The sequence below is a fragment of the Cladophialophora bantiana genome (assembly GCF_000835475.1).
Source record: "Cladophialophora bantiana CBS 173.52 unplaced genomic scaffold supercont1.4, whole genome shotgun sequence".
Classification (NCBI taxonomy): Eukaryota; Fungi; Ascomycota; class Eurotiomycetes; order Chaetothyriales; family Herpotrichiellaceae; genus Cladophialophora; species Cladophialophora bantiana.
In genome coordinates this window covers 1,167,992-1,193,915 of record NW_015971578.1, presented here as the reverse complement: position 1 = coordinate 1,193,915, position 25,924 = coordinate 1,167,992, and the positions used below count along the sequence as shown (strand labels likewise).

Here is a 25,924-nt window from a genome sequence, read left to right as displayed (position 1 = left end):
GGCCGTTAGCAACCGTAGCATGTTCCTTCACCATGTGAAATGACCCGGGAAATCTTCCCTTTTCAATACCCAGACTGTTCTCTCCTGGTATCCCTATCGCCGCCGCCGCCATCTCCATTCCCTCCGTCCTCACTGTTCGTCCTGCCCTCCCTCTCCTTGGCTTCCTTGATAGCAGACTCGTCACCTCTCAACTTCTCAAAGTACGCCTTGATGTCCTCAGCGCTGACGGCCTTGCCGCTCTCGGCATACGGCTTGAGGAACTCCTTGACCTTGTCGCGCAGGTGGTTGTAGACCATGACGCCTTCGATTGCGCGCACCCGGTCCATGGTGGAGAGAGCGGCTTCGCCTCGTTCCAGGAGGGAGGCGCGCGAGGATCGTGAGTGCGCTCCGCCGCCGTGGTGTGAGGAAGCACCCGAGGATAGCGATGGTTCGTACGTTTCTTCCTCTTCCAGGAGTTGCGGGTGCGGGATCAGGTGGAGATAGCACTGCGGGCAGTGGCAGAGGTGGTCGCGGAAATCTGCGCGCAAGAAGAGGGACAAGGTCCCTGTTGGGGAGGGGTTGGGGAGGTTGTCGTGTTTATGTTTGGGTTTCGTATCGGTTGCGGTGTTTGAGGGATGCCTAGGAGGGATGATGATTGTGTCGTTGTTAGCTTTGTCAAGTGTCTCGATGGAGGTGTTTGGAATCGATAGTGGTGGACTGGTTTCGTTGTCGTTCCTAACGCGCTTCGAAGGGCTTGGTGGTCCGGTTTCTATAGCGCCGTCGGAGGCTTTGCGCTTGAGGGAAACGGGAGCAGTCGAAGGTAGTGTGGCGGTCGATCGTGCGATCAATTCTGAAACATCTTTCACTGTGGCCGACTGGCCGTCCCTTTTGAACACAGCTGGCAAGAAGCCCGGTGTACCGGCGTAATTCTTGATCCAGGGGTTGGACTCCACGCACTTGTAGCATATCATGGTATCAAAGTCATCTTCGTCTGGGAAACCCGGCGGGACTGGATGGCTGGGATCTTCCACCTCTTGATCTGCTGTCTTTTCATCCTTCTTCTGTACTTCCTCCTCCAGCTCTTGCTTCGTATCGACGGACTTGTACCAATCTCTCGACAAGCCCATCAGGCATTCTGGATGATACCAATCCTCTCCGCAGCCGCCAGTATCAACCGTCCCTAATCCCAAACATTGGAACATCGTCCCCTTCTCCGTCTCCGCATCGTATTCCTCGCCACACGCGCAAAATCGATTCTGAAAGTTGTGATTATAATGATTTCCCTTGTGTGGTTCCTGCGACTGAACCCCTCGATTTCCCGTCACTGGATCGGTTCGCAAAGTACAAGGCGAAGTCGACGGCAATCGGCTGGTGCCACAGTCGCAGACAAAATCGCGGCGGGAGAACAATTCGACCAGAGTGTGTTCGCCGTGGCAAGAAATGGAGCAGGCATAGCAGACGCCTGCAGGCGTATAAACTTGCGCCGCGGAGGCTGGCGGCGGGCTGCATGTTAAGCAGGCAAAGACATTCTGTCGCAAGGGCCCGAGAATGTTGGTACACTTGTCGAATTTCTACCAGAGATATTAGCGACTTGATATAATGAGCAGAGGGGCGAGACTTTACATATGGAAGCACCTCTCGCGCATCAGCCTCGAGGGCTAACTGTTGATCGATGAAACTAGAATGGTCAATATCGAGGAGAGCAGAGTATTTAGACGGGGATTCTCACTCAGAAGCGGTCTGCGAGTCTGGAAATTGCTTAACTTCTTCCTTTCCGGGTACGGCCTCCATTTCCGTGGGCTGCGAAGACCGGACAGAAGAAGAGCGAGGTAAGTGAGTGTCTATCGATGCAGAAACCTGCAAACATTGCGCGAAGGACCAAACTTGAGATGACCTCAATTCCCCGCTTCCCAGAATTTTAGCGTGTCTCCTCGTGACGCGTCTTCGCGCGTAAAGTGGTTTAATAACTGCGACACTCCCCTACTCAATTCACCCCCTTACGTACGAGGTATTAGACTCCAAAGGCTCACCTACGTATCGAGTCGTGGAAAAATGAGGTATGACACCTGATATTATCTAACTCCTTAATCCCAATTCATTGAGGACACTAACTTCTCCAAGTTCACCGCTTCGACCGAGCATGTCCGCGGCAAACAGAGGCCCCAGTAACGTCAGCAGACGGAAGAGGGCTCGCGATGAAGACGACGAGATCATGTCTTCGTCACCAGCTGGCAAGTTGAACATCCTCTCTCGGCCACAGCAAAGATGCTAACTTCCTCAGCCCTCCCTTCTTCTCCCCCTCTGCTCCCTACGAACGAGAATGATGACCTGGGGGACGATGACTTGCAAGCGCAGGACGACCTCATTGGTGACATTGATGATGCTGATGAGATGGCCGAAGATGAAGACGGAATTGACTTGTTCGGAGACAACTTTATGAATGATGAGCGTGAACGCCGCGACCAAGAGACATATCAAGGTCGAATGATCGACGATGAAGGTGAATACGACGAGCTGGACCTAGCTTCCCGGCGTCAATTGGAAGCACGACTCAACAAACGCGACCGTGAGCTGGCTCGAAGGCGTCGCATGCCCGCAGCATTCATGCCAGACGACGATGAAGATGCCGGGATTGACCTAACCAAGCAACCTCGGAGACGCCGCCATCACTATGACGAGGATCAGGACGACATGGATCTTGATGAGAATATTCTGGAAGAAGAACTTTCCTTGGAGACATTGCAGGATGTCAAAGCATCGAACATTACTGAATGGGTCACTCTGCCCTCGGTCATGAAAACTATTGCTCGCGAGTTCAAGTCGTTCCTTACGGAGTATATTGACGCGAATGGCACATCAGTCTACGGCACTCGCATCCGTACCTTGGGAGAGGTTAACTCAGAGTCTCTTGAAGTCTCCTACGATCACTTGGCTTCCACGAAAGCTATCCTAGCGTACTTTCTTGCGAATGCTCCGTCGGAGATGCTCAAGATCTTCGACAAAGCCGCTTTCGAGGTGGTCCGGCTGCATTATCCAAACTACGAACTGATTCACCCAGAAATTCATGTCCGAATCTCAGATTTGCCGGTTCAATATACATTACGTCAACTGCGGCAATCGCATCTCAATTGTCTTGTCCGGGTTTCTGGAGTCGTCACTAGACGAACTGGTGTTTTCCCACAACTTCAGATGGTTAAATTCACATGCCAGAAGTGTGGCGTTACCCTCGGACCATTTGCGCAGGAATCGACATCAACCGAAGTCAAATTGACATTCTGCCAGAACTGTCAATCTCGAGGACCTTTCACTCTGAACAGCGAGAAGACCGTCTACCGGAACTACCAGAAACTGACCTTGCAAGAGTCTCCGGGCACAGTACCAGCGGGCCGTTTACCACGACATCGAGAAGTCATCCTCCTTGCGGACTTGATCGACAAGGCGAAACCTGGTGAAGAGGTTGAAGTCACAGCGATTTATCGTAACAACTACAGCGGTCAGCTCAATAACAAGAATGGCTTCCCTGTGTTTGCAACTATGCTTGAAGCCAACCACATTATCAAAACTCACGATCAGCTCGCCGGCTTCCAATTGACAGAAGAGGATGAACGACAGATCAGAGCTCTTTCGAAGGATCCCAATATAGTGGACAAAATCGTCGATTCAATCGCCCCCTCTATCTACGGGCATCGGAATATTAAGACAGCGGTTGCTTTGTCTCTTTTCGGCGGTGTTAGTAAAGAAGCTCAAGGCAAGCACAAGATCCGCGGTGATATCAATGTCCTACTGCTTGGTGACCCTGGTACGGCCAAGTCGCAGGTGTTGAAGTACATTGAGAAGACGGCGCATCGAGCGGTCTTTGCTACAGGACAGGGTGCTTCCGCAGTAGGTCTGACTGCATCTGTTCGCAAGGACCCGCTCACACAAGAATGGGGGCTTGAAGGCGGTGCCCTTGTCCTTGCTGATCGAGGTACGTGCCTGATTGACGAGTTTGACAAGATGAACGATGCCGATCGAACTTCTATCCACGAGGCCATGGAACAACAAACCATCTCAATCAGCAAGGCTGGCATTGTTACTACTCTCCAGGCACGCTGTGCCATTGTTGCCGCAGCCAATCCCTCCGGAGGGCGATACAACAGCACCATTCCTTTCAGCCAAAATGTCGAACTCACGGAGCCAATCCTGTCTCGTTTCGACATTCTATGCGTGGTTAGAGATACCGTTGACCCGGCTGAAGATGAGCGTCTTGCCACCTTTGTGGTCAATAGTCATGGACGGGCGCATCCCGCAAGACTCGAGACCGATGCAGGAGACACCGCCGCCATGGGAACTGATCAGGAGAATACCATAAACAATGGTGAACCACAGCAAGAAGGAGCTATACCGCAGGAGTTGCTGCGCAAGTACATCATGTATGCCCGCGAGAAATGTCGGCCGAAACTTTATCAGATCGATCAAGATAAAGTGGCCAGGCTATTTGCAGATATGCGAAGAGAATCTCTCGCAACAGGCGCATACCCTATTACGGTAAGTCATCAGAATGCAAACGCAGTGCAATATTGGCTGACTGCTTTGGCAGGTCCGTCATCTCGAAGCAATCATGAGAATTGCAGAAGCATTCTGCAAGATGAGACTGTCTGATTTCTGTTCTTCGCAAGACATTGATCGCGCGATTGCAGTGACTGTGGATTCATTTGTTGGCAGTCAGAAGCTCAGTTGCAAGAAGGCGCTTGCCAGAGCGTTTGCGAAGTAGGTGGCCGATGAATTTGAGTTCTATATCCCGCTGACATGAATTACAGGTACACGCTACGTCGCCCAGAGCGCCAGCGCACTCGCATGGGTGGAAGAGGTGCTAATGCAGTGGGAACGGTTGCAGCATGAGATCAATTATGTATATGCTGAGTGTTATGATGTTTGTGCTTGGTTATACAGGGTCTGATGATTGTGTTATGACTTTCAGGGGCAAGATTGTTCTACAATGGAGAAATACCCACAACACGGCTGGTTGGACAGGAGCATAATTGTTCTCCAGCTGCTCCTGATTCAGTAATGCTCGTAGGATGGGCCATCAGAGCACAGCCAGACGTGGCGCGTACTCATACTCGTAGCTTTAGTGGCCATGCCCCTGGTATTCATTGCGTTCTGGTGCCTGGTATTTTCGCACTGAATTACGATCTTAGCGCCGATCCAACGCGTACGCGTATAGTGGATATTAATGAAAGGGCGTGTCTTCCCGCTTTCGTGACGACACCACATTCTTCTCGCAAGGGGTCAGTTCTAGCGAGACCAGCTTAAAGAATCCAGAATGCACCCCGATTCGAGATTCCAGATCAGTTGTGGTCTCTTTTCCTTGACCTTGTTGGTAGCGTCCACAAAGACAGCATTCTCTGTTTGATTCGCACACTTGCTACCGTTTGCTGAGCGAACTCGGGACGCCCTCGATTGCATAACTCCGCATGAGTCTCCCTTCGATGCTTGGATCCAGAATACAGTGACAGTAATGGCAACAAGTTCTGCAACTTCGGAACCTGCAACACCAGCCATGTCTTCTGGCCAGAGCACACCGCCATCTTCACCGATCAATGGTAGCCCTGCCGCAGTAAAAGCAGGTGCCAACGGGGACAAGGAAGTGCAAGATGAAAACAAAATGGAGGTGGACGGATATGACACCGAAGCGATGGACTATAAGTCGCGGGCGCTTACAAACCTCCTCAAAACAAGCTCGGTCTTCGTTGCAATTATGGCAGACAAGATGAAGCAAGAGCAGAAGCGCAATCAAGAGCAGGCTCGACGGGCTGCAGCGAAGCAGAGGCATGAAGCTGCCAAGGCTGCTGAATCGAAAGGCCCAACAAGAAAATCTGCAAGAACACACGCTCAGGATGAGGACAATGCAGGTGGGCAGGAGAAAGGCCAGGAGAAGAAGGCCACTCGAAGTCGGGGACGTGCCGCCAAGAAGACGAATGTTGCGAAGAAGAACATCACTGATTACTTTGACTCAGAGGCTATTAAGACTTCGAAAGAGGGACCAACAGTCCAGGAAGCGCTGGCAGAGGCTGCCGACGAATATGAAGGTCAGGGACTTGGGACCCAGGATCTTGTCGCGACCGAGCAACCCTCTCTGGTCACTGGTGGAAAAATGAAGCACTATCAACTTGAAGGTCTAGAGTGGCTGAAATCGCTTTGGATGAATGGTCTCTCTGGCATCTTAGCGGACGAGATGGGGCTTGGGAAGACGTTGCAAGCGATCTCGTTGATTGCATTCTTCAAGGAGAACAATATCTCAGGACCCTTCTTGATCGCGGCTCCCCTAAGCACCGTCCGAAATTGGGTCGAAGAATTCAAACGTTGGACCCCGAGCATCAACACGATTCTCTACCATGGCAGCAAAGACGAGCGCGAGGTAATGAGGCGGAAGAACATGAAGATGCAAGATCAATTCAAGTACGAGTTCCCCGTTGTTGTCACCAGCTACGAGATCTGCATGAATGATCGAAAGTTCCTGGCAAACTATCAATGGAAATACATCATTGTGGACGAGGGACATCGTTTGAAGAACATGAATTGCAAATTGATCAAAGAATTGATGACATACAACTCTGCCAATCGACTTCTGATTACAGGTACGCCCCTCCAGAACAACATCGCGGAGCTTTGGTCGCTTCTGCACTTCTTGCTGCCCGAAGTTTTCAACGACCTCGATAGCTTTGAGCGGTGGTTCGACTTCTCCAGTGTGTTGGAAGGCAAGAAGGATGCAGACGAGAAAACGTTGAGACGTAGGGATAACCTCGTGTCGACCATGCATGCCATTCTTAAGCCTTTTCTCCTTCGAAGGGTCAAAGCGGACGTGGAGTCAGACCTTCCCAAGAAGCGGGAGTACATTCTATATGCACCTCTGACCTCGGAGCAGAAAGAATTGTACCGGGAGATTTTAGCAGGCACAAGCAGATCATATTTGGAAGAGAAGGCCGCCGAGCGCATTGAGGCCAGAAGCCGGACTGCTTCACTCAAGCGAAAGGCAACCACTAGTGGGCGCGGGACACCTGTGAAGAGCCTGAAACCCAGTCGAGCCTCAACACCAGCCTCGGTTGTTTCCACCGGCTCCATTCGACGGGGCCGCAAAGCAGCGCGTACAAGCTATCGAGATATAACAGACCGGGAATTCAATGCTCGACTTCGGCGGATTGAACAGGGGGAAGAAGATGTCAACCTGGCCCGTGCTTCTTCATCGCCGGATTCGCAAGAAATCTCTTCCGAGGAAGCAGAAGAGCTCGAAAGGGCCCAAACATTCAAACTTGCAAAAAGGGAGATCGCCTCCAAGAAGCTGCAAAATCCCGTGATGCAAGCACGTCTCGTCTGCAACAGTCCCCACAACTTCTACTGGCCCTGGCAACCTAGTACAGCCGCCGAAGAGAAATCAGGGGACTACCCACACGTTGATGAAAGCCTGGTCACGGCGTCGGGAAAGATCCTTCTGCTTGACACACTTCTCCCTCGACTCTTCCAATTAGGGCATAAAGTCCTCATCTTCAGCCAATTCAAGACTACACTAGACATTTTGGAAACGTACGCTGTAGAGCTGCGCGGCTGGAAGGCATGTCGCATTGACGGCTCGGTTGCCCAAGAAGAGCGCTACGAACAAATCACCAAGTTTAACACGGACAAATCTTACAATTTGTTCCTCCTAACAACCCGAGCTGGCGGGCAAGGGATCAACTTGACAGCAGCGGACACGGTGATCCTATTTGACTCAGACTGGAATCCACAGCAGGATCTCCAGGCGATGGATCGCGCACACCGTATCGGTCAGACGAAGCCCGTCATTGTGTATCGTCTTGCGACGAGGGGAACTGTGGAAGAGACGTTACTACTGAAGGCAGACACAAAGAGGAAACTCGAGAAATTGGTCATTCAGAAGGGCAAATTCAAGTCTCTTCTTTCGTCGGGCGCTGACGCGGATGACATCAGAGGTGCGCTTGTAAATGATGACTTCGAGAAGTATGACGTCCCGCATTTGGATGAAGACGAGGACGCAGATGGACAAGCCAACCGCAAAAAGAGAAGGCCAATCTTGAGCGAAGAGGAGATAAGGATCTTGACGGATCGGAGCGATGAGGCGTACGAGCGGGCGGCAAAGGGATTGGATATAGGAGGTGAGGGAAGTGCGTTCCAGGTTGCTGAAACGAAAAGAGGAGGGTCGACGACTGATGTCCTTGACGATTTGACAGTCAGGAGTAAACCGCAGTGAGCTTTTAACTTTGATGTGCAATTGGAGTGGTGTTTTGGGTACCTTTCCCCACGACGGATGGAACGGCTGGGTCGGGCACGTCGGGATGCAGAGTGTGTACGAGCACCAGGAGTATGCAGGGTGTTTTGGGGATGGAGGGATGTGGTGGAACTCATGCGTTACAGATAATACAAAAAGTTACCTCATATGACTCGATTCTAGAGTCATTTGAGCCACAGTATTCCTTATTGCCACGGGAAAGGTCCTTGAAAGGTCGCAGCCTGACACGTGATCTAGAACGCGCCGGGTTGGCCGACGCACGTGACCTTTGTGGTGGAGGCCAAATGGAGGCCCTCGACAGGAAAACTCATCAAGCTTGTGTTGTTGTGACAGTACGAACACTCATTGAAAAAATTCAACCGCAACAATTTTCGATTAGGCTCGTTTCTATATTCAACTATACTTCTCATTCTGGAGGTCAAATGACCTTTCCAATCAAATGGAACCCCCACTCCGGTCCTGGCTCGGCGGCGCGGTGTCTCAGCGCATTTTGCTGCTTATGCGTTGTATCACAACCCCTTAACACCTCATAATTGGGGTTATGCACTGAAGACGGGGAGGATACCAAGAAGACGACTATGAGGAATCCGAATCGTAAAAGGCAACGATAACCACGGGCGGAACTGATGGCCATCCGAAATGTGCCTGATATCAAAGACCCATCTCCGCAATTCAGCCGGGCGGGATAACTTATTCGAGAAGTTCCGTGGTTGATCAGGCAACTTTCTATGCTACATAGCCACTCCACACGGTAGGAAACTACGACCCTCTATTCTTTTAGCTCGGATCTGGCGGGTAACTTCAGCACATTCTTCAGAAGCGCAAGGTCGAAAGGTGAACTTGCGGCTTGTCACGAAGTTCAGACGCATTGAGATAACTTGCCCGAGGTATTCTAACCATGTTACTCTCCAAAGATGATGCTCTGCACTATACCTACGATTCCGAACATGTTCAGATCGAAGCCTGGGGTCCCAATGCCCTTCGGGTTCGTGCCACCAAGTTTCATACTCTGCCGTCGGAAAATTGGGCCTTGACTGTTACCCCCCCAAAGACCAATGTTTCCATCTCTATGCAGGACGGCCATGCATCAATTAGCAATGGCAACATTTGCGCCACGGTTTCTTCACGGGGCAAAATCATCGTCAAGAACGCCAAAGGCGAGCTCTTACTTGAAGAATATCAGCGCAACCGTTCCGATGTCGAGGATCCAAAATGCGGCGCCTTGATGATTGAAGCACGGGAGTTCAAGCCTTTGCTGGGCGGTGACTACCATTTGACCTACCGTTTGGAATCCGTCGATCGGAATGAGAAGATCTATGGCATGGGCCAGTATCAGCAACCGTTTCTTGACCTGAAGGGGCTTGACCTTGAAATGGCCCAGCGCAATTCTCAAGCAAGCGTTCCTTTCATGCTCTCGAACCTAGGATACGGCATGCTTTGGAACAACCCAGCCGTCGGCAGAGCTGTCCTGGGCAAGAACACAATGAGCTTCGAGGCCTATTCCACGAGGGTGCTGGATTATTGGGTTGTGTCTTGTGACACTCCCGCTCAGATCATCGAAACTTATGCGGATATCACGGGCAAGGTGCCAATGATGCCGGAATACGGACTTGGCTTCTGGCAGTGCAAGTTGAGATATCAAACTCAAGAAGAACTTCTGAACGTTGCACGAGAGTACCGAAAACGCAATTTGCCGCTTGATGTCATTGTGGTGGACTTCTTTCATTGTAGGCTCACACCTGCGATTTCTTAACACATGACCTCCCTCTCAAGGGTGACTGACGCGATACAACAGGGCCAAAACAAGGAGAATGGAAGTTCGACCCCACTTACTGGAAAGACCCCGGTGAGTCTGCCATGCGAAGACTGTTATCAACGTGGAAGGAGTCGGCGTCGGAGTCAGCGCCCGAGTTCCACTTTCCCCCTCCCTCCTCAGCCATCAAAGTCCAATTCGGCCCTCCTTCACCTCACTCTGTTCCTGAAAAAGGCCCTGCTATCAAGGTGGAAGAATGCAGCTCTGACGAGACGTCGTGATATTTTGCATTACAGACGACATGATCAAGGAGCTTCGGTCAATGAATATTGAGCTCCTCGTTTCCATCTGGCCTACAGTCGACAAGCGATCCGAAAACTACGACCACATGCTGGAAAACGGATTTTTGATACGACAGGACCGGGGACTGCGGATCTCGATGGACTTTCAAGGGGAGACCGTCCACGCCGATTTCACGAATCCGGCGACGAGAGACTTTGTTTGGAAGACAGTCAAGAAGAATTATTATGATAAGGGGGTGAAACTTTTCTGGCTCGACGAGGCTGAGCCAGAGTACAGTGCCTATGACTTTGATATTTATCGGTATTATAGTGGAAGCGTATTGAGCACAGGGAACGCGTATCCGGTGGAATATGCAAAGGCCTTCTATGAAGGAATGGTAAAAGATGGCAAGCAGCAGGATGTATGTAATCTCATCCGTTGTGCTTGGGCTGGAAGTCAGAAGTTTGGGACATTGTTGTGGAGTGGTGATATTGCGAGCAGCTGGGAGAGCTTTCGAGACCAGTTTGCGGCGGGCTTGAATGTTGGAATTGCGGGTATCCCATGGTGGACTACGGACATTGGCGAGTGTACTCTGCGACCGTTGCTCTATACACTATGCTGACTTCACCCAGGCGGCTTCCATGGAGGAAATCCTAAACACCCTGAATTCCGTGAGCTCTGCACTAGATGGTTCCAATACGGTAAGTGGATCAGAAAGAACCCAGTCTGGGCTTCCACATATCTCCGAATAATGCTAATAATATATTTCACAACATAGGCTGCTTCTGTCCCGTCTTTCGCCTTCACGGTGATCGTGAACCAAAGCAGCCTCAACACGGCACTACCGGCGGCGCAACCTGTCTCTCTGGCGCCCCGAATGAAATATGGTGCTACGGCGAAGAGTGCTACCAGATCATGAAAAAATATCTTTTCCTGCGGGAGAGACTTCGTCCATATATCCGCGACCTCATGGCACAAGCACACAACAAGGGGATGCCGGTGATTAGGACATTGTTCCTCGAGTTTCCTGACGATAAAGCGTGTTGGGAAGTGGAGGACCAATACCTGTTTGGACACAAGTATCTTGTGGCGCCAGTTATGTACAAGGGGATGACCAGGAGAGAAGTGTATCTGCCCAGAGGCACCAAGTGGAAGAGATTTGATGATGGGGAGGTTCAGGATGTGCAGGTCCTTGAGGGAGGAAAGAAGGTGGAAGTGGAGTGCCCGCTAGCCGTGATGCCTGTTTTTGAGAGGGTTTGAAAAGGGAGCTGACTTCGGTGGCAGAGACGGGAACACAGAGTAATCCAGTCCTCTCTAGCCGCTAACGTCAGTGTGGATTATCCGAGTGCTAGATGTCCTGGATCGCTCTCATGGAGCCTTCATCAATGTCGAGGTACATAATTCGATCAGCCTTGTTGTCATTTACGTCAAATGATGTATAAGGCTGACTTGAAAAGGGGTCCACAGATATGTAGATCCGAGGCGGAATCAAACCACGTTCCCCCTCGCAAAGATGACTCGCAGAAAACGTGCTAGGATAAGAGACGATCCAAGCCGCGAACTGATCTTTGAGCATATCCTGGCTGTAGCAGTTTTAGATTCGTGGAAATGGGTCACATTCGGAAAGCGGTTGCTCAGAAAGACTCGGGAAGCTCGAGGGGAGCTTTCGGAATTCCATCTCCACATCTGCCGAATCGATCGCCACCTCGCGGTACATACAGGTACATAAAGGCTTGACACCGCAACGAATCTAGGTCTGCGTTTCGCTTCCAGATTGAGGCAACGTACGCAAGCTGTCCGAGGCTGGCGTCCAGCGAAATAAGTGCCCTTGGGCGTACCTACATGCAGTTACTGACGAACAATCTCTCCATCTACTAGAAGCGCCTCTCCTGGTTTGTCTCATGGTTTGACGAACCTGCATCCCATATGATTGGCGCCAACAGTCTGGAGCGATCAGATCTCTCCTTCTTGCAGTACGCGTCAAGTCTCCCAACTAGTCTCCTTCCACCGGCCGTGTTCTCCGAGAGAAAGAAGGAATCACAGAGATTGTGCTTCAGAGTGTGCCTGGCCATCGCAGAGTCTACGAGCATTTTGCCGTCTTGAATTTGAGGCTGAAGAGCTCAGAGCGGCCTCGGCCAGCAAGCACCGAGGTCACGGCAGGCGTTGAACCATCCCTTGGTTTACCACTCTTTCCCCAAGACCTATCTTCAGTTTTGGCCGGAACCCTTTCGGACGGTCAATTTGGGTAGGATTTGAGACGGCACCAGCCTATGCTGTCTTGATTCGGGGTATCAACTCAAGACATGAGCAGCGCGGTCGGGATGACGAACATTACCTTCATGTCTTAATCACACGCCGCACTAGCTAGATCATTCCACCATCCCTATCCATGCTATTCAATCTTTATTCTGTAGATGGCGCTGTCAAGGACCCCATTCGAACTCGACGTTGAATTCGGGGTGTGAAAGAATGTGCTCAGGGCCGAGTTTTGTCTTGAGTAGCTTTCTAAAGCCTCAAAACAGGTACCGTTTTTGGTTCGGAGGTTTCACGTGTAGATCGATCTGATATTCGACCAGACCGCACTCTGACGCTGAGCGGCCACAGGGTGCTTTCAGTTTGCGGAATATCTGTTTGCGTAAAATGTAAATGCTGTAGGACACTATCTGTGAGGGAAGACACCTGTCATTGTGCTTTGACTCCTGGAATAGCAAACTCTCCAGAGACGTCTTCGCCTAGGACATTGCCCGCCCTAGAAAGAAATCCAGGTCCAATGCAAAGTCCAGAGAGTCTTGAGCGCAGTCGACTTAAGGCTTGTCTATCATTGGCAAAATTTGCATAACAAAATGAGAGTTCGTGATGACTGGTAGACAGCCACAGCCCTGACTTGACCTCCGAAGACGGAGAATGCAAATCTTCCACCTTTGATCTTCGACTTACCTCATTTTCCAATCAAGATCTCCATACAGAATTTGTAAATACTCTGGTTAGCAGGCTCAACTCTGCAAGTATATTGCAACAGACGGACTTTTTTCCTAGTGTCTGTCAGAACAATCTCCCTAGAAATTACTATGCCGATACCAACGGCCGTCTGCGACATCTTTGAGCCACATCAAAGGCCATTTTCCGAGCTATTCGGCCGTAGTTATTTTGCCGGTGACTGTAAAGACGTCATTTGCCTTCATTTTTTGAGGCATTTCGTTCCTCTCAGTGCATGATTTTCCAGCAAATTCTGTTTTGAAGACTCGTACAGATGCTGCTCGCTGTCGGGCATTGCTTGTTTGGTGAATCACGAAAATGTTTAGGATAATGATTTAGGCGGTACATTTCGCTGTTTCTCATTGTCTCGACACCAACGTATTTGGAATTCGATCTGGTTTGAAGTGAGTCAGTCTGACAGAACTCGTCACTTCGGTCTGTGGCTCCTTGTGAGCATAGAAATATATCAATAAAAGCTACATGACATGCGATTGGCTCGCTCCGCACCCTAATCAATAAGCTTAACGGCGTAATCAGCAGCACCAGTACAAATATGGCTAACCATTTTTTAGCGCCTACTTAACTTCGTCTACATTCATCACCACGGATTTCTGTGGATGAACCTGCGACATGCACAATGTCACGAAATCTAGAGACTGATACGTCTGCTCATAGCCGCGACAATGGAATTTAGGTGGCCTTCCTCCAAGCCATAATTAACGAGGCCCGTGCATAGCAGCAACTCGAAGGTGCGAGCCTGAGTCGGTGACTGCTCTTACTCAGATACGGGATGAAAATGGAGGTTGGTGGGTTGGTCGGTCCAGGATCACTCAAGCTGAGAAAGTCTCTGACTTTGGTAACCGGAAGCAATAACAGAGCCGCCCAGCGTGGCATGACCCAAGACCAGGGGCCCTTGAGGGGCCCTTGAGGGCAGACAAGTTACTTGCCAGACGATCCGCTGCCACAAGTACTTGCACCAAAAAGATAAAAATTACAAATCTAGATTCCCGGTTAATCGGAACCCACGCACGCCAGAAGCCAGAGACGCAGTCACACGCACTGCCCATATGGAGACAAGATGGTGGTTCTGCGACCTCCGCGACTCTCCAGTCTCCAGCTGAAGCTCTTGGTTGATTCATTAACCGAACGATCGCCTTTGTGGAGGAGAGATCTTCTTGCAGCCAGTGTTACTGAACTCCAGGATAGGATATTCGAAGGAGACGCCGGGCTGAACCGCTGGTGGAGGTCAATTCTGGGCTAGATGCTTCTCGCCCCGAGCGACCTCGGCCTTCGTCAGCAGAGTGGCAATTTTTGACGCCTCGTTGTGTCAATCGCTCGATCAAGATCCATTACGACATGCCTTACAGAGATCCTGAAACGTTCGAGCAGTTGAGTTGGTTGTCGCCTCCACTCGAGGACATGTTGTCGCTTGAGATCAAGTCAGGCCGTATGATCCGATATATCTGACAAGACATTTCGCGACATCGGCCATGTGGTTTCTGAATACTAGTGCCCCTAGAGCACTAGTGCGCCACCCATATTAGATGCGCTCGAGAGCCGCCTGCCGGCTGATCAAATTGCCCAGCCAGCACGAGGTGGGTGGCAAGAGTTCGACAGGCCAGATCGCAAGTTTTGGCTGAAATCATCCAGGCTAGCCACAGGTACGTTATCTTTGCGACAAAATGACGAATGGGCTTTAGCCTGTGGCATCGTTGCCGTTTCCCGTGAGCTGGGGCTCCCCGTGCTTCAGAATCCTGGAGCATTCAGCATATTCATTTTACACTAGGAGCAATTCCCAGCTGAGAAGTGTGTATCCGCGCATCCTTGGATCTAGGGACCTGCCTTGGTGGGCGACGAGCGTGCTTTTGGCTAAATATTCACCCAGCGGATCAAGTGACTTCGAAGGGCGGTACTCTCATGGGGATGCGACTGCGTAAGTCTTGCAATCTGGTACCGTTGGAAGAGAACAGCATCGGACTCTCTGGAATGTACTGGTGTGGGAACATTGGTGTCTACTCTTGAAGCTGCTTGGTGCTGTTGCCGGCGGAAGGACGATCATTGGCCGTCACCCTTCTAATGTGGGTTGCTGCTTCCTCACAGGCTCGACCCTCGAATAGAGGCAGTTGCATGTCACGGGTTCCCAGCAAACCAAGGATTATCTGCGTTCTTTATCAATAACCAAAAGACAAGATTGGACGTGCTACGAAAATTTGTCGGTGTCCAATGAAGGGGAGAATAGCCGTTCTCATCTCCGGTGCTGATGCCGTGGTCCAGACTGTGATAACTATTAGCCCGAACATCCCCGACCCAGCGTCTGGATATGAATATAAAGGTCGGGATAAATCGTTTTCTCTACTCCAAAGTCCTTTCCCCCACGGCTCTGTGACTTTACGAGTCGGCCACAGCGACAGGGACTGTCATCGCTACAGTCTCTGCCTCGGGTCATGCTAACTGCCTGAGACTACGGATCCTACTGGGTCTGTCTGAGCTGGGTATATGCATGTTGCCACAAGCTACCCTGGAGCAATAACGGTGTGAGATATATGTAGGCTCTTATTGGACCTGAAGGAATCCGTCTGGGAGCTCCGATCACGGTGCTGAACTACCGAGTACCGGCCCACGGTCTAGAAGAGGAGCCCTCTTCTCGAGGTGGTCATGCGAGCTTTCTGAAGGGGCGGACCACCGATCCAGGATTGTGTGTCTCTCTCAAGATGCGGAACACGGCAGAGGGTTGCAAATGTTGACGTCCAATTTAGATCAGGGATCTCATAACCGAAGTGAGAGGCGACCGGCACCGGCTGGACATGTTGGCGGTTCGGAACAGGGTGTCGACAAGTCTGCCCTCGAGGAACCCTCCAGATGCAGCTTATTTGTTTTCCCGGTCTGAAGCCCTTACACGGTTTATGGTATCGATGCTGTATTCACGACTGCTGGCTCTGAAGAAAAGCCATCGTGCGAGTGTGTGTGACTTCTCCAGAAAATTGTTCCTCTTCGCAAACAATCCCCAGACCCCGGATCTGGTTGTGAAAACGAGGTCTCCCGGGGAACTTGCCACGCGGGGCACAGTGTTCCGGGGGGAGATCTATTATATCTGAAAGTAGCCTCGTGTCAAGCTTGGTAGGCAAATTGCAAGACAGAGCAGTGCCTTGGCTCATGCAATAGTTCAAAGTCGTAAAAGAAGAGGCAGAATTTGGAATAGCGGTTCGGGGGATGGTTTAAGCGTACGTGGTAAGAGTGTTCGTGACAAAACAGAATACGAGGACCGTTGCGACTGGCTTGGACTGGGGTTATTCAGCTTTGGGGGGGGGGGGGGGGGGTTGGAATGGGTAAAGGGCGTTGATGAGAGGCACAAGTGTCTCCTCCAATTACAGTCTCCACCCCCGCATTGCAGATGTGCCATTGGGGTATTATACACCCTGTGATTGGTTGATTCTATACCCTCCAACGACACCTACTCCGTACTAGTGGATCTCTAGCGTGGAACTAGCGGGTCCACTAGGCTGTTAAGCTCCACCGCCAATCCTGCTTAGCAACGATGCTCACCCACGTTTTCCCCTTAGGCCCCTAACAAACTCACTCTCCGATCTTCTGTCCTTTTCTTACACTCTCCCACAATTCACTCTCACACTTACCATCCCGGTGGTGCCTTCCACGGCGGCTCCCCGCTAGCCCTTCGCATCTTGTTCGTTTCTAGACCAAGCTCATACCCTGATTAGCGACTGGCCAATGCAGCATACATTTAAACGAACAACGAAAGAACATCACAAACACCAGCCAACACGACATGGGTTTGCCGGTTTATCCTGCATGACAAGGGGCTGTCTTCTGTCACATCCCTGACATGCATATTGATTATATTCACGGCCTTTTTTCCCAGCTTATCAAAAGCCTCTTTCAATCCCGTTCAATATCATTCTCGACAATCTGCTCCTTCCTGCGTCTGCTTCCGCCTTCCTCCATACTGATTTGCCGCTCCAATCTTTGTTCTCAGGACTGCTATCACAATGCAGATCTATGAGAGGGTGAAGAATGACTTCAAGACTGATGTTACCTGGAACCGGGTTATCCGTTATGGTATTCAGGGCTTGCGTGCCACGCCAGAAGCAGCAGGAAGATATGTCGTGGAGAAGGCCCCCATTATTGGATGGCTGCCTCGATACAATTATCGGTGGCTGCTGACCGATTTTGTGGCTGGCCTGACCCTGTCGCTCATGTTGATTCCCCAAGGTCTTGCCTACGCCAAAATCGCCAAAATCCCTGTGCAATACGGTCTCATGTCGTGTTGGGCGCCTGCGGTTATCTACGCCATTATGGGCACATCAAAAGGTGCAGTGATCTGAATTACCTTTGAAAGGGAAAAATGGCCTACTTACACTCTAGCAGATGTCTCCACTGGACCGACTTCGTTGATCGGTTTGATGACCGCACAAGTCGTGGACGATCTTAAAGAGGAAGGATATGCCCCAGAGGCAATATCATCTGCGGTTGCACTCTCCATGGGCGTCTACATGGCCGGCCTTGGTGTCTTGAAGTTGGGTTTTCTCCTCGACTTCATTTCGTACCCAGTGCTCACAGGCTTCATCTCCGCTGTTGCAATTACCATTGGTCTCGGTCAAGTCGCCAATCTCATTGGCGAGGGCAATGTTGGCAGTGGTACCGCTAACCAGATCCATGATATTTTGACCAATTTCGGTACCTGCAACGGTCGTGCTGCAGGTGTCGGATTTGCTGGCATTGTTCTTCTGGTCGCCTTACAAAAGGCTGGTGAGAGATGGGGAAGCAAGAACAAGATCATCTGGTTCTTGTCCATCACTCGGGCTTTCATCGCTCTTCTTTTGTTCACCGGCATCAGCTACGCCGTCAACAAAGGTCGGGATAGTGACGAATACCTATTCGATGTCAGCAAGGTCCCGTCTCTCAGCATACATACTCCCAAGGCCGTGGACTCGGCTCTCTTTGGAAAAGTTGTTAGTCGCAGCATCGCGGCTTTTCTGGGTGCCTCCATTGAGCATCTTGGAATTTCTCGGGCCTTCGGGCTGAGAAACAACTATGTCATAGATCCCAGTCAAGAGCTTTGCTACCTGGGGGTGACGAACATCTTCAACAGCTTCTTCACAGTCATGGGTGTTGGTGGCGCCATGTCCCGAACGGCCGTCAACTCCCAATGCAATGTCAAATCCCCTCTTTCTGGCCTGGTCACCACCGGTGTCATTGTTCTCTCCATCTACAAGATGACTGGAGCTTTGTATTGGATCCCGAAAGCCACACTTGCTGCCATCGTCATCACGGCTATCTGGCCACTCATCGGCAAACCAAGCACTTACTACCATTTCTGGAAAACCTCATTTGCGGACTTTGTCGCTGCAATGGTTGCATTTTGGGTTTCACTGTTCACCTCCACCGAAATTGGAATCGCCAGCGCCGTGGGATTCAATGTCGTATATGTCTTGCTCCGCCAAGTCTTCAAGCAAGTTCAGACGGTTGGAGCAGACTCACGTTCGGAACTTGCGGCGTCATTGGATGCTGCACGCGGAATGCCACCCCACATTCCTCCGGACACCCGCGTCTTCCGCTTCGAAGAATCCTTCTTTTTCCCCAACATCCAGAGGGTCAAGACCAATATTTTGGACGTCATCCAAACATACCATGCTCCCGAATATAACCACCGCAACGGCGAGGAGGCTGAGCGGAACTGGTCCGTTGAGGCAGAGAAACGTATCGCCCGGTTGCGCAGGAAGGCCAAGACCCAGGGAGCCAGCTTACCGCCGATCAATGTCGTAGTACTTGACTTTTCAAAGGTCAATTACTTCGACACCAGCGGTGTCGTGGGCCTGAAGAACTTCTTTGCAGAGCTGAGACACTACGCCGGTGATGGCACCGAAGTGCGGTTCGTTGCCCTCAGTGACATGACCAGACAGCGCTTTGAGCGAGCAGGATGGACCTTGTTGGATGGGGACGACTCAATGGACACCTCGAAAGTGACCTGTGTCAGGGTGTTCCGCACCGTCAAGGACGCTGTGGTCGCTTCCAGAAAAGACCATGAAATCTGCGAGGTCGTCGTAAAGACGGAGAGCAGCAGCGAGGAGAACACAACTATCACTCATCGTGAGAAGATGTAATACCCCAGCATGCTGTTTGAAAGAGCAGGTCTTGCCTCAACCTTGTTGTTTTTGGATGTTGTCTTTGCGAGCGATGGGCCAGGGCACCGACTTGGTTCGAGCGTACGAGTGTATGAATGATGATGATTATATGGCGACCAACGCGATGCGCAAAGGCATAACATGGATACAGGCAGGAGCAGTGGAAGCCGGTAGCGCTGACCTCGACTTCCTTCTGTGGAAGACAAAAGAGGGCTGAGCACATAGAGTGCTGCGATGCTACCTGGCAAAAGGCGTTGTTTTTGTTATAGCCTGGACCAGCAGAAGAGAAGAAGCTTCTGTTATATGAGGCCCTTGTGGACGCAAGATATCTATCAGCAGATGCCATGTTATTGAGACTTTCGGTCCACTATTCTCAGAGTTCAACGCCCCCTGTGGTAACATTTAGCCGTCGCCGCAATTTCACCGCCAGCAGCTGAGCCCACCAGCCTGATCCGGTTTTCTCCACACACCGCAAGGTGGATGGCCGTTTCGCCACGGACATGCGAGCGATAAGGCCATGTTTTCCAGCCCATTCGCGCTCAGCTCCATCGGCCAATCTCGGAATCCGTAACTGCTCGTGCCAAGAGTGTTTGAATGCTGAGAGTTGGGAAGCGACGGAAAAACGTATTCACGGCAAGCCAAAAAGCAGAGGAATACCGCGTAGGGAGTTTAATACGGGGGTAACCAAGTACCATGTATAACAGGTAGGTTTCCGATTGTAGCGCCTTCTCCCCCTTTTTCTCGGAACAATATGATTATCCGCCTCATCACGTGCAGCAGCATACTCCTGCGCAGCTGCGCTTCTCAGCCTGTGATGCGGTTGATCGTTGCTGACCGAATGATCATCAAACCCGATTCTCTTACTTGAAAACAATATATACATGAGGTTCGGTCTTTCCCGCTCAAAGTCCTCGTTGCCATTCGGTCATGACCACAGATGTAATTTCCTCGCCTTTAACTCGCGACCGCCACTGCTCGCTAGAAATCACTCATTCACTCCAGCCGGATTGATCCCTCTGCTCTCCAAAAGAGCCACACCACGGCCATCACAACTTTGGTGCCTCCTGCAATCCATAGTGGGTTAGAAATGTCTCCGCCCTCAGTCAAGACACCTCCGAGCCCAGCTCCCAGGAGGAGCGCCACGGCGGACACAAATCTGCGGTTGCGCTTCGGGTTCTGAGTGAGGGGTGCCGTAAACAGGGTTGGGTCGAACATCAAATCGCAGTATGTGCTTGTCAGGACGACTGTCGGCAGTTCGTTGTACAACAGCATCCTACTCATCACGATTTGGCCAGCCGATTGGAATGAGAGGAGCCCCAGAGGAAGCAGGACGATGTAGTTGTAGGGTAGCTGATCGCCGGCATCGTTGGGGACAACATCGCTGACCACAAGGGCCCCACTGATAAAGCAGAGCAGAGCTTGAAAGAAGCACGAGCCGCTTAGAGTGCCTCGGCGAAGCGGACCCAAGACACGACAGACTCGGCTGAAGAAAAAGGTTCCCAAGCAGAAACTGAGGATTGCGGTGCCAGATTTGACCCAGCGATATGGCTGACTTAAAGGTTGACCAGACATTCCCAGACCAGCATAAACGGTGTTTCCTGCAGCCCAGCATATCAGCAAGCACATTTCTGACCGCTACGCATACCTGGACAACTGACCGGTTTGCATGCTCACGAAGCAGCTCCAGACGTTGAAGACCGCACTATCGACAAGGCCGGATATGAAGCACGCGACAATCAAGATCAAATCTCCCCACTCCTTGTTCACATCCTCCGCCAAATATTGTCGCCATCGAGCCATACGGCTTCTTCTCTTGAAAAGCTCAAGCGAGTCATCCATGCTGCTTTCGTCGGCCATGGTTTGTTTAATGCCTAAAGACCACAACAATCCGGCAGATGCTATCAAAAGATCGAACCTTCAAACCGTGAGATTTGAAAACGTCAACGCCCAAGAGAATCCGATGCTTATATGACGGGGTACCCATCCCAACGAGCACGGAATGGCTCCGTTGACCGGACGTGGAGGTGACCCCCACAAGTGAAAGGGCATAGTGGCAATGGATCTCACGGCTAAAGTATGAAGAGGGTTCCTGGTCCCTGGGGCTGGGCACTGCAATCAAGAATTGAAAGCGCGAAAATCCCATCCAGCTTCTCCGCATAGGTATCAAAATCTGCCGGTAAAATCTCCACAAGATCTCCATGCAGGCGAGATCTCCATTAGCTTGCAGGGGTCGATTTCCCTGGCGCATAAACCATTAGCCGACATTTTATGTTTCCGTATTTCACAGCCCCCCTGTCAATACCTTGAAGGCATTCTATATCCACCGGAGAAATCACTCGACTGGCTCTCCGGCGCTCTCCTCCCGGTTGAGGCTGCTGGTCAACACGGAAGACGAAACGATAGAGTCTCCATGAAGATGATGTACCAGTCCCCCAATGGTATTTGAGGATTTCTCACAAGGATCTGCCTCAACAATGGCTGACAGCCAACCCTAGCTATGGACAAGAGGTGCAATTACTATGCCCATATCTAAGGGACACTGCTCAGTAATTCGATCTAAAAAGTGAAGCTGAATGCCTATGCAAGCCAAGGTCGTCATCTGCGTCCTAAAACCTGTCGAATATACACCTTCAGCATGTGCTGCCTGAGATATGCTCCACATCATTGCTAGAAGTCGCACAAAAGCCCCCAAGCGGATGTAGTAGGACCGACAAGAAAAGGCCGAGTGATGGGTGCTGCTGCCAGACATTCGATCCACGCAAGCCGTCAAGGAATCATCCTCCTCTTTGGGTGGTGCATCTTTCGGCAATCAACTAGCTGCAGGTTTGCAGCTTCATTGGATCCAGCAGAATGATTGCAGGCGCACCTTTGAGGGTCAAAGCCCGCGCGGTAATTTTGGTTTCGTATCTGTCTCGATCAACTACATACAGGTACATGCACCGCGCTGGCTAGAGACTCCGCGTCTCCCTCGGTACTTGTATTCACGCAGAGTCCAGTGGGCCACCGGGTAAAACGATATACCGTCACGGCCTCGCTTGAAAACGAGATTCCATCGTGGGAGCAACTCCCTGCTTGATCTCAGTACGGCTCTTTTCGGCTCCATGTGCAACCCGAAGCTTCGGGTGGCCAAAGTTCAGTGAAGGTTTTGGATTTGGATATGATACTGGTATATCACTTTCAGAAGTGTCGGCGGGAAATCACCTAGGCTTGTTACCTGGTGTCTTTGAGAAGGCGATTCCTAGGGCTGCCATGTCTTGAGGAGTGAACTGCACGGGATGTCGCCTGCAACCAGGAACCTAGGATTCACACACTCATATTGTTCTCAAAGTGTGAAGTACTTCGTCTTGCGTCTGTGTCTCTCAATCTCTGGGCCAATGCTGAGCCCATTGATTCCGTTTAGCTAATTGTGCAGCTTTGTTTTTGGTTTCCCTCGTCGTGGAAATCCACGTTCCGCAGACTTACATCCAGCCAAGCTCCTGCCAACACTTTCACGAGGTCTTTCGTGGGAGTTCGACCACGGAGTTTTTCGCTGGCATTTTTCCTTTCCACACAACTGTCCGGATTTACGATGATCCGAGATACGAATAAAACGCCACAGGCGAACGCATAGAAGGCTCGGGCATGCAAGGCTGGCAGGAAGGTTGCCAGAGAATATCTCAGGCTCTTTTGATCTCGCGCTTGACGTTGATCTGGATGCAATTAGAACCCGCAGCCCTCCGAATCTCGAATCGAGCTCGACTCAAGCGAGACCGCCGTGCCGGGCTACCAAGCGCAGCGGCACGGTGACCGGCTTCTTTTTATGCTACGAGGCACACATACCTCGGCCAGACTCGGCTTACTGTGGCCTGTCATCAGCGTTGCTTCGGCAGTCCAACGCTACGTCCAATCAAACGCAGGCGTTTCTCCACCTCTTGGGATGGCTCGAGTGGCTTCGAGTCGTGAGACTTACATCAAGTTTTCATTAAAGATGACTTCGTGTTGTCAGTAAAATGAGTGAGGTGTTCATCTCGTTACCAGCAACAGATCCAAGTCTCACCAGCCATGTCGCCTCAGATTCCTATCGTCGTCGGCGTTGGCGACTTCGTCAACCGTTCAACCTCCATCGCTGATGCACAAGAGCCATTGACACTTATTCTCAACTCCATTGCCATCGCGCTGGAAGACACCGGTCTGGCCAAAGACAAGAGGCAGCAACTCCAATCTGCCATCGACAGCATCGATGTCGTCCGCACATGGACTTGGCCATATGACGACCTACCCGGTGATATTGGCCGCAGGCTAGGGGTCGATGCACGGCATAGATTCTACAGTGATCACGGGGGCAATAAGCCTGGCAAATTATTCGATCAGGCAGCGAGGAGAATTTCGACCGGGCAGACGAAGGTCGCAGTCGTTACTGGTGGAGAGGCTTTGGCATCGTGTGAGAGACACACCCTACTGGATCCTCTCTCCAGCAAGAGCGTGTCTGGACGCTAATGCTTCGCTCCTTTGGAACAGTGACCGCGTGTGCTGCTACCAAAAAGTTGCCGCCGCCAGGATGGACCAAGACAAGGGAAAGAGTTGATACCCCTTTTACTCCAACACGCAGAGATCTGGGGAAAGGTAATTCAGATTCCATACGTGTACTCACCCTTTTTTGTTTTTTTTGTTTTTTTTTGTTTTGTCAGATATGCTCACAAATTACCAAGATATTGGTGCGATTCACTCAATAGGAGCCCCCATTCACATTTATCCACTCTTCGAAAACGCTTTCCGTGCGCACCGGGGCCAATCAATAGCGGAAAACCATGACGAGTCTGCACAACTGTACGCCGAATTCGCCCAGGTGGCAGAGAAACAGCCCTACGCTTGGAATTACGGCAAGCCGGCAGCCACGAAGGAGGTCATCGGGGCGGTCACCAAGCGCAACCGCATGATTTGCTTCCCTTGTAAGTGATCGCCGCCACGCACGACGAAGAATGAGAAGGATAGGAGAGCGACGAGCCTGGTTTGCTGACATGGGGACGATGTTAGATCCACTCCTTATGAATGCCTTCAACACCATCAATCTGGCTGGTGCATGTATTCTGACATCGACGGCGTATGCCGAAGAACTGGGCATTCCAAAGGAAAAGTGGATCTACGCCCTCGGCGGCGCTGGGACGCAGGATAGCAATCATTGTGCGTACCTGAACCGCCCTTGCACAAAATCCACTGATTTTCCAGGGCGGAGTTACTGATCTTTGATTGTCCAGTTTGGGAACGACCAAACTATTTTACGAGTCCGTCAATCGAACGCTCCATCGATGCAGCTCTACGTGTATCGGGTCTCACCAAGGAAGACATCGACCTTTTCGACTTCTATTCGTAAGTAAGCCCACGGCGAATAATAGCTGGTGGCCGCCGCCGCCGCTCTCTCACCCTTTCTCCCTCTCCCTCTCTCTGCTTATCTCTCTGACACGTGTTATTTCGCCCCAGATGTTTCCCGATCGTCCCGAAAATAGCCGCTTCACATCTGAACCTGCCGATAACGCATGGGACGAAACCGATAACTCTCCTCGGAGGGCTGACCAGCTTCGGAGGTGCAGGGAACAACTACTCCATGCATGTAAGTCTCTGGCGTATTCTTCCTGAAGAGCTTACTATGGGATCTGCTACTGACATTTTCTCTCCCTTTCTTTTCTCTTCCTCTCAGGCAATAACAGAAATGACACGGCAACTGCGCAAAGGGAAAGGTCGCCACGGCCTGATCCTTGCGAACGGCGGCGTCATGACCTACCAGCATGTACTATGCCTATCTACGACGCGTCGGCGAGGCGGGCTTCCATACCCTGATAGAGACCCGTTGCCGGAGTTTGTGACCGACCTTCCCGTTCCCAAGGTCGATGCAAAGGTCGAAGGAGAACATGAAGCTATTATCGAGGTACGTGCAACTTTGTACATTAATATTTCTTGCCCTCCCGTGCACGCTCTACGGGTATAATATGACTAGAGAAAGGGAAAGAACAAGCTCCGTAGCGAGCCAGAAATGAGCTGATAGCTGATATGGCATTTTCGCACAACACAGACATACACGGTTGAATTCAATCGCGACAACACGCCCCTTCGAGCATACATCGTCGGCCGGCTGAAGAGCACCGATCACCGGTTCATCGCCAACCACGCCGACGAGGAGACGTTAGAGCAGCTTTCGTCCGGACCGGACGAGAAGATCGGGAGGACAGGCCGGGTCCGTAATGACGGGGAGAGGAACCTGTTCACGCTGAAGAAAGGAGCGTTGGGAAAGTTGTAGTCGTAGACGTTGTTGTAGTCTTGTGTATTGCTAGTGACTAGCCATCTAGTCATATATCGTGTACATACATGGCTGGCTTGCAGCCTGTACAGGAAAGGAAGGAAGAAAGACCTTCTTTGAAACTGGCGGAAAGTTTGCCCTCTTTTTTGTCCCTTTCACGAGTCTATCGATCCATCATGATGATGATGATCAACATCATCACCGTAATTTCAGACATCGCTCGATCGCCAGAGACAGAC

At 51.2% G+C, this 25,924-nt stretch overlaps 7 protein-coding genes across 7 annotated transcripts; 5 read left to right on the top strand and 2 right to left on the bottom strand.

Moving 5' to 3' along the window:
• Positions 1–62: 62 nt before the first annotated feature.
• Positions 63–1,770, bottom strand: Z519_03207 (uncharacterized protein; the record flags this gene model as incomplete). Its single annotated transcript, XM_016760959.1, has 3 exons — positions 63–1,550; positions 1,603–1,657; positions 1,709–1,770. 3 exons carry the CDS (start codon positions 1,768–1,770, stop codon positions 63–65), a joined length of 1,605 nt encoding a protein of 534 aa, XP_016622809.1.
• A 474-nt stretch (positions 1,771–2,244) lies between these two features.
• Z519_03206 (uncharacterized protein) lies at positions 2,245–4,732 on the top strand (the record flags this gene model as incomplete). Its single annotated transcript, XM_016760958.1, has 2 exons — positions 2,245–4,506; positions 4,559–4,732. 2 exons carry the CDS (start codon positions 2,245–2,247, stop codon positions 4,730–4,732), a joined length of 2,436 nt encoding a protein of 811 aa, XP_016622808.1.
• A 747-nt stretch (positions 4,733–5,479) lies between these two features.
• On the top strand, positions 5,480–8,224 carry Z519_03205 (uncharacterized protein; the record flags this gene model as incomplete). The annotated part of the gene is made up of 1 exon (XM_016760957.1): positions 5,480–8,224. One exon carries the CDS (start codon positions 5,480–5,482, stop codon positions 8,222–8,224), a length of 2,745 nt encoding a protein of 914 aa, XP_016622807.1.
• Positions 8,225–9,161: 937 nt separating this feature from the next.
• Positions 9,162–11,558, top strand: Z519_03204 (uncharacterized protein; the record flags this gene model as incomplete). The annotated part of the gene is made up of 5 exons (XM_016760956.1): positions 9,162–9,990; positions 10,059–10,109; positions 10,313–10,885; positions 10,931–10,999; positions 11,077–11,558. 5 exons carry the CDS (start codon positions 9,162–9,164, stop codon positions 11,556–11,558), a joined length of 2,004 nt encoding a protein of 667 aa, XP_016622806.1.
• Positions 11,559–17,278: 5,720 nt separating this feature from the next.
• Z519_03203 (uncharacterized protein) lies at positions 17,279–19,393 on the top strand (the record flags this gene model as incomplete). The annotated part of the gene is made up of 2 exons (XM_016760955.1): positions 17,279–17,600; positions 17,658–19,393. 2 exons carry the CDS (start codon positions 17,279–17,281, stop codon positions 19,391–19,393), a joined length of 2,058 nt encoding a protein of 685 aa, XP_016622805.1.
• A 1,014-nt stretch (positions 19,394–20,407) lies between these two features.
• Z519_03202 (uncharacterized protein) lies at positions 20,408–21,271 on the bottom strand (the record flags this gene model as incomplete). Its single annotated transcript, XM_016760954.1, has 2 exons — positions 20,408–21,012; positions 21,073–21,271. 2 exons carry the CDS (start codon positions 21,269–21,271, stop codon positions 20,408–20,410), a joined length of 804 nt encoding a protein of 267 aa, XP_016622804.1.
• A 2,184-nt stretch (positions 21,272–23,455) lies between these two features.
• Positions 23,456–25,685, top strand: Z519_03201 (uncharacterized protein; the record flags this gene model as incomplete). Its single annotated transcript, XM_016760953.1, has 8 exons — positions 23,456–23,834; positions 23,912–24,016; positions 24,103–24,342; positions 24,428–24,574; positions 24,649–24,760; positions 24,872–25,001; positions 25,089–25,316; positions 25,461–25,685. The coding sequence occupies 8 exons, from the start codon at positions 23,456–23,458 to the stop codon at positions 25,683–25,685; spliced, it is 1,566 nt and encodes a 521-aa protein (XP_016622803.1).
• Between the last annotated feature and the right edge of the window lie 239 nt (positions 25,686–25,924).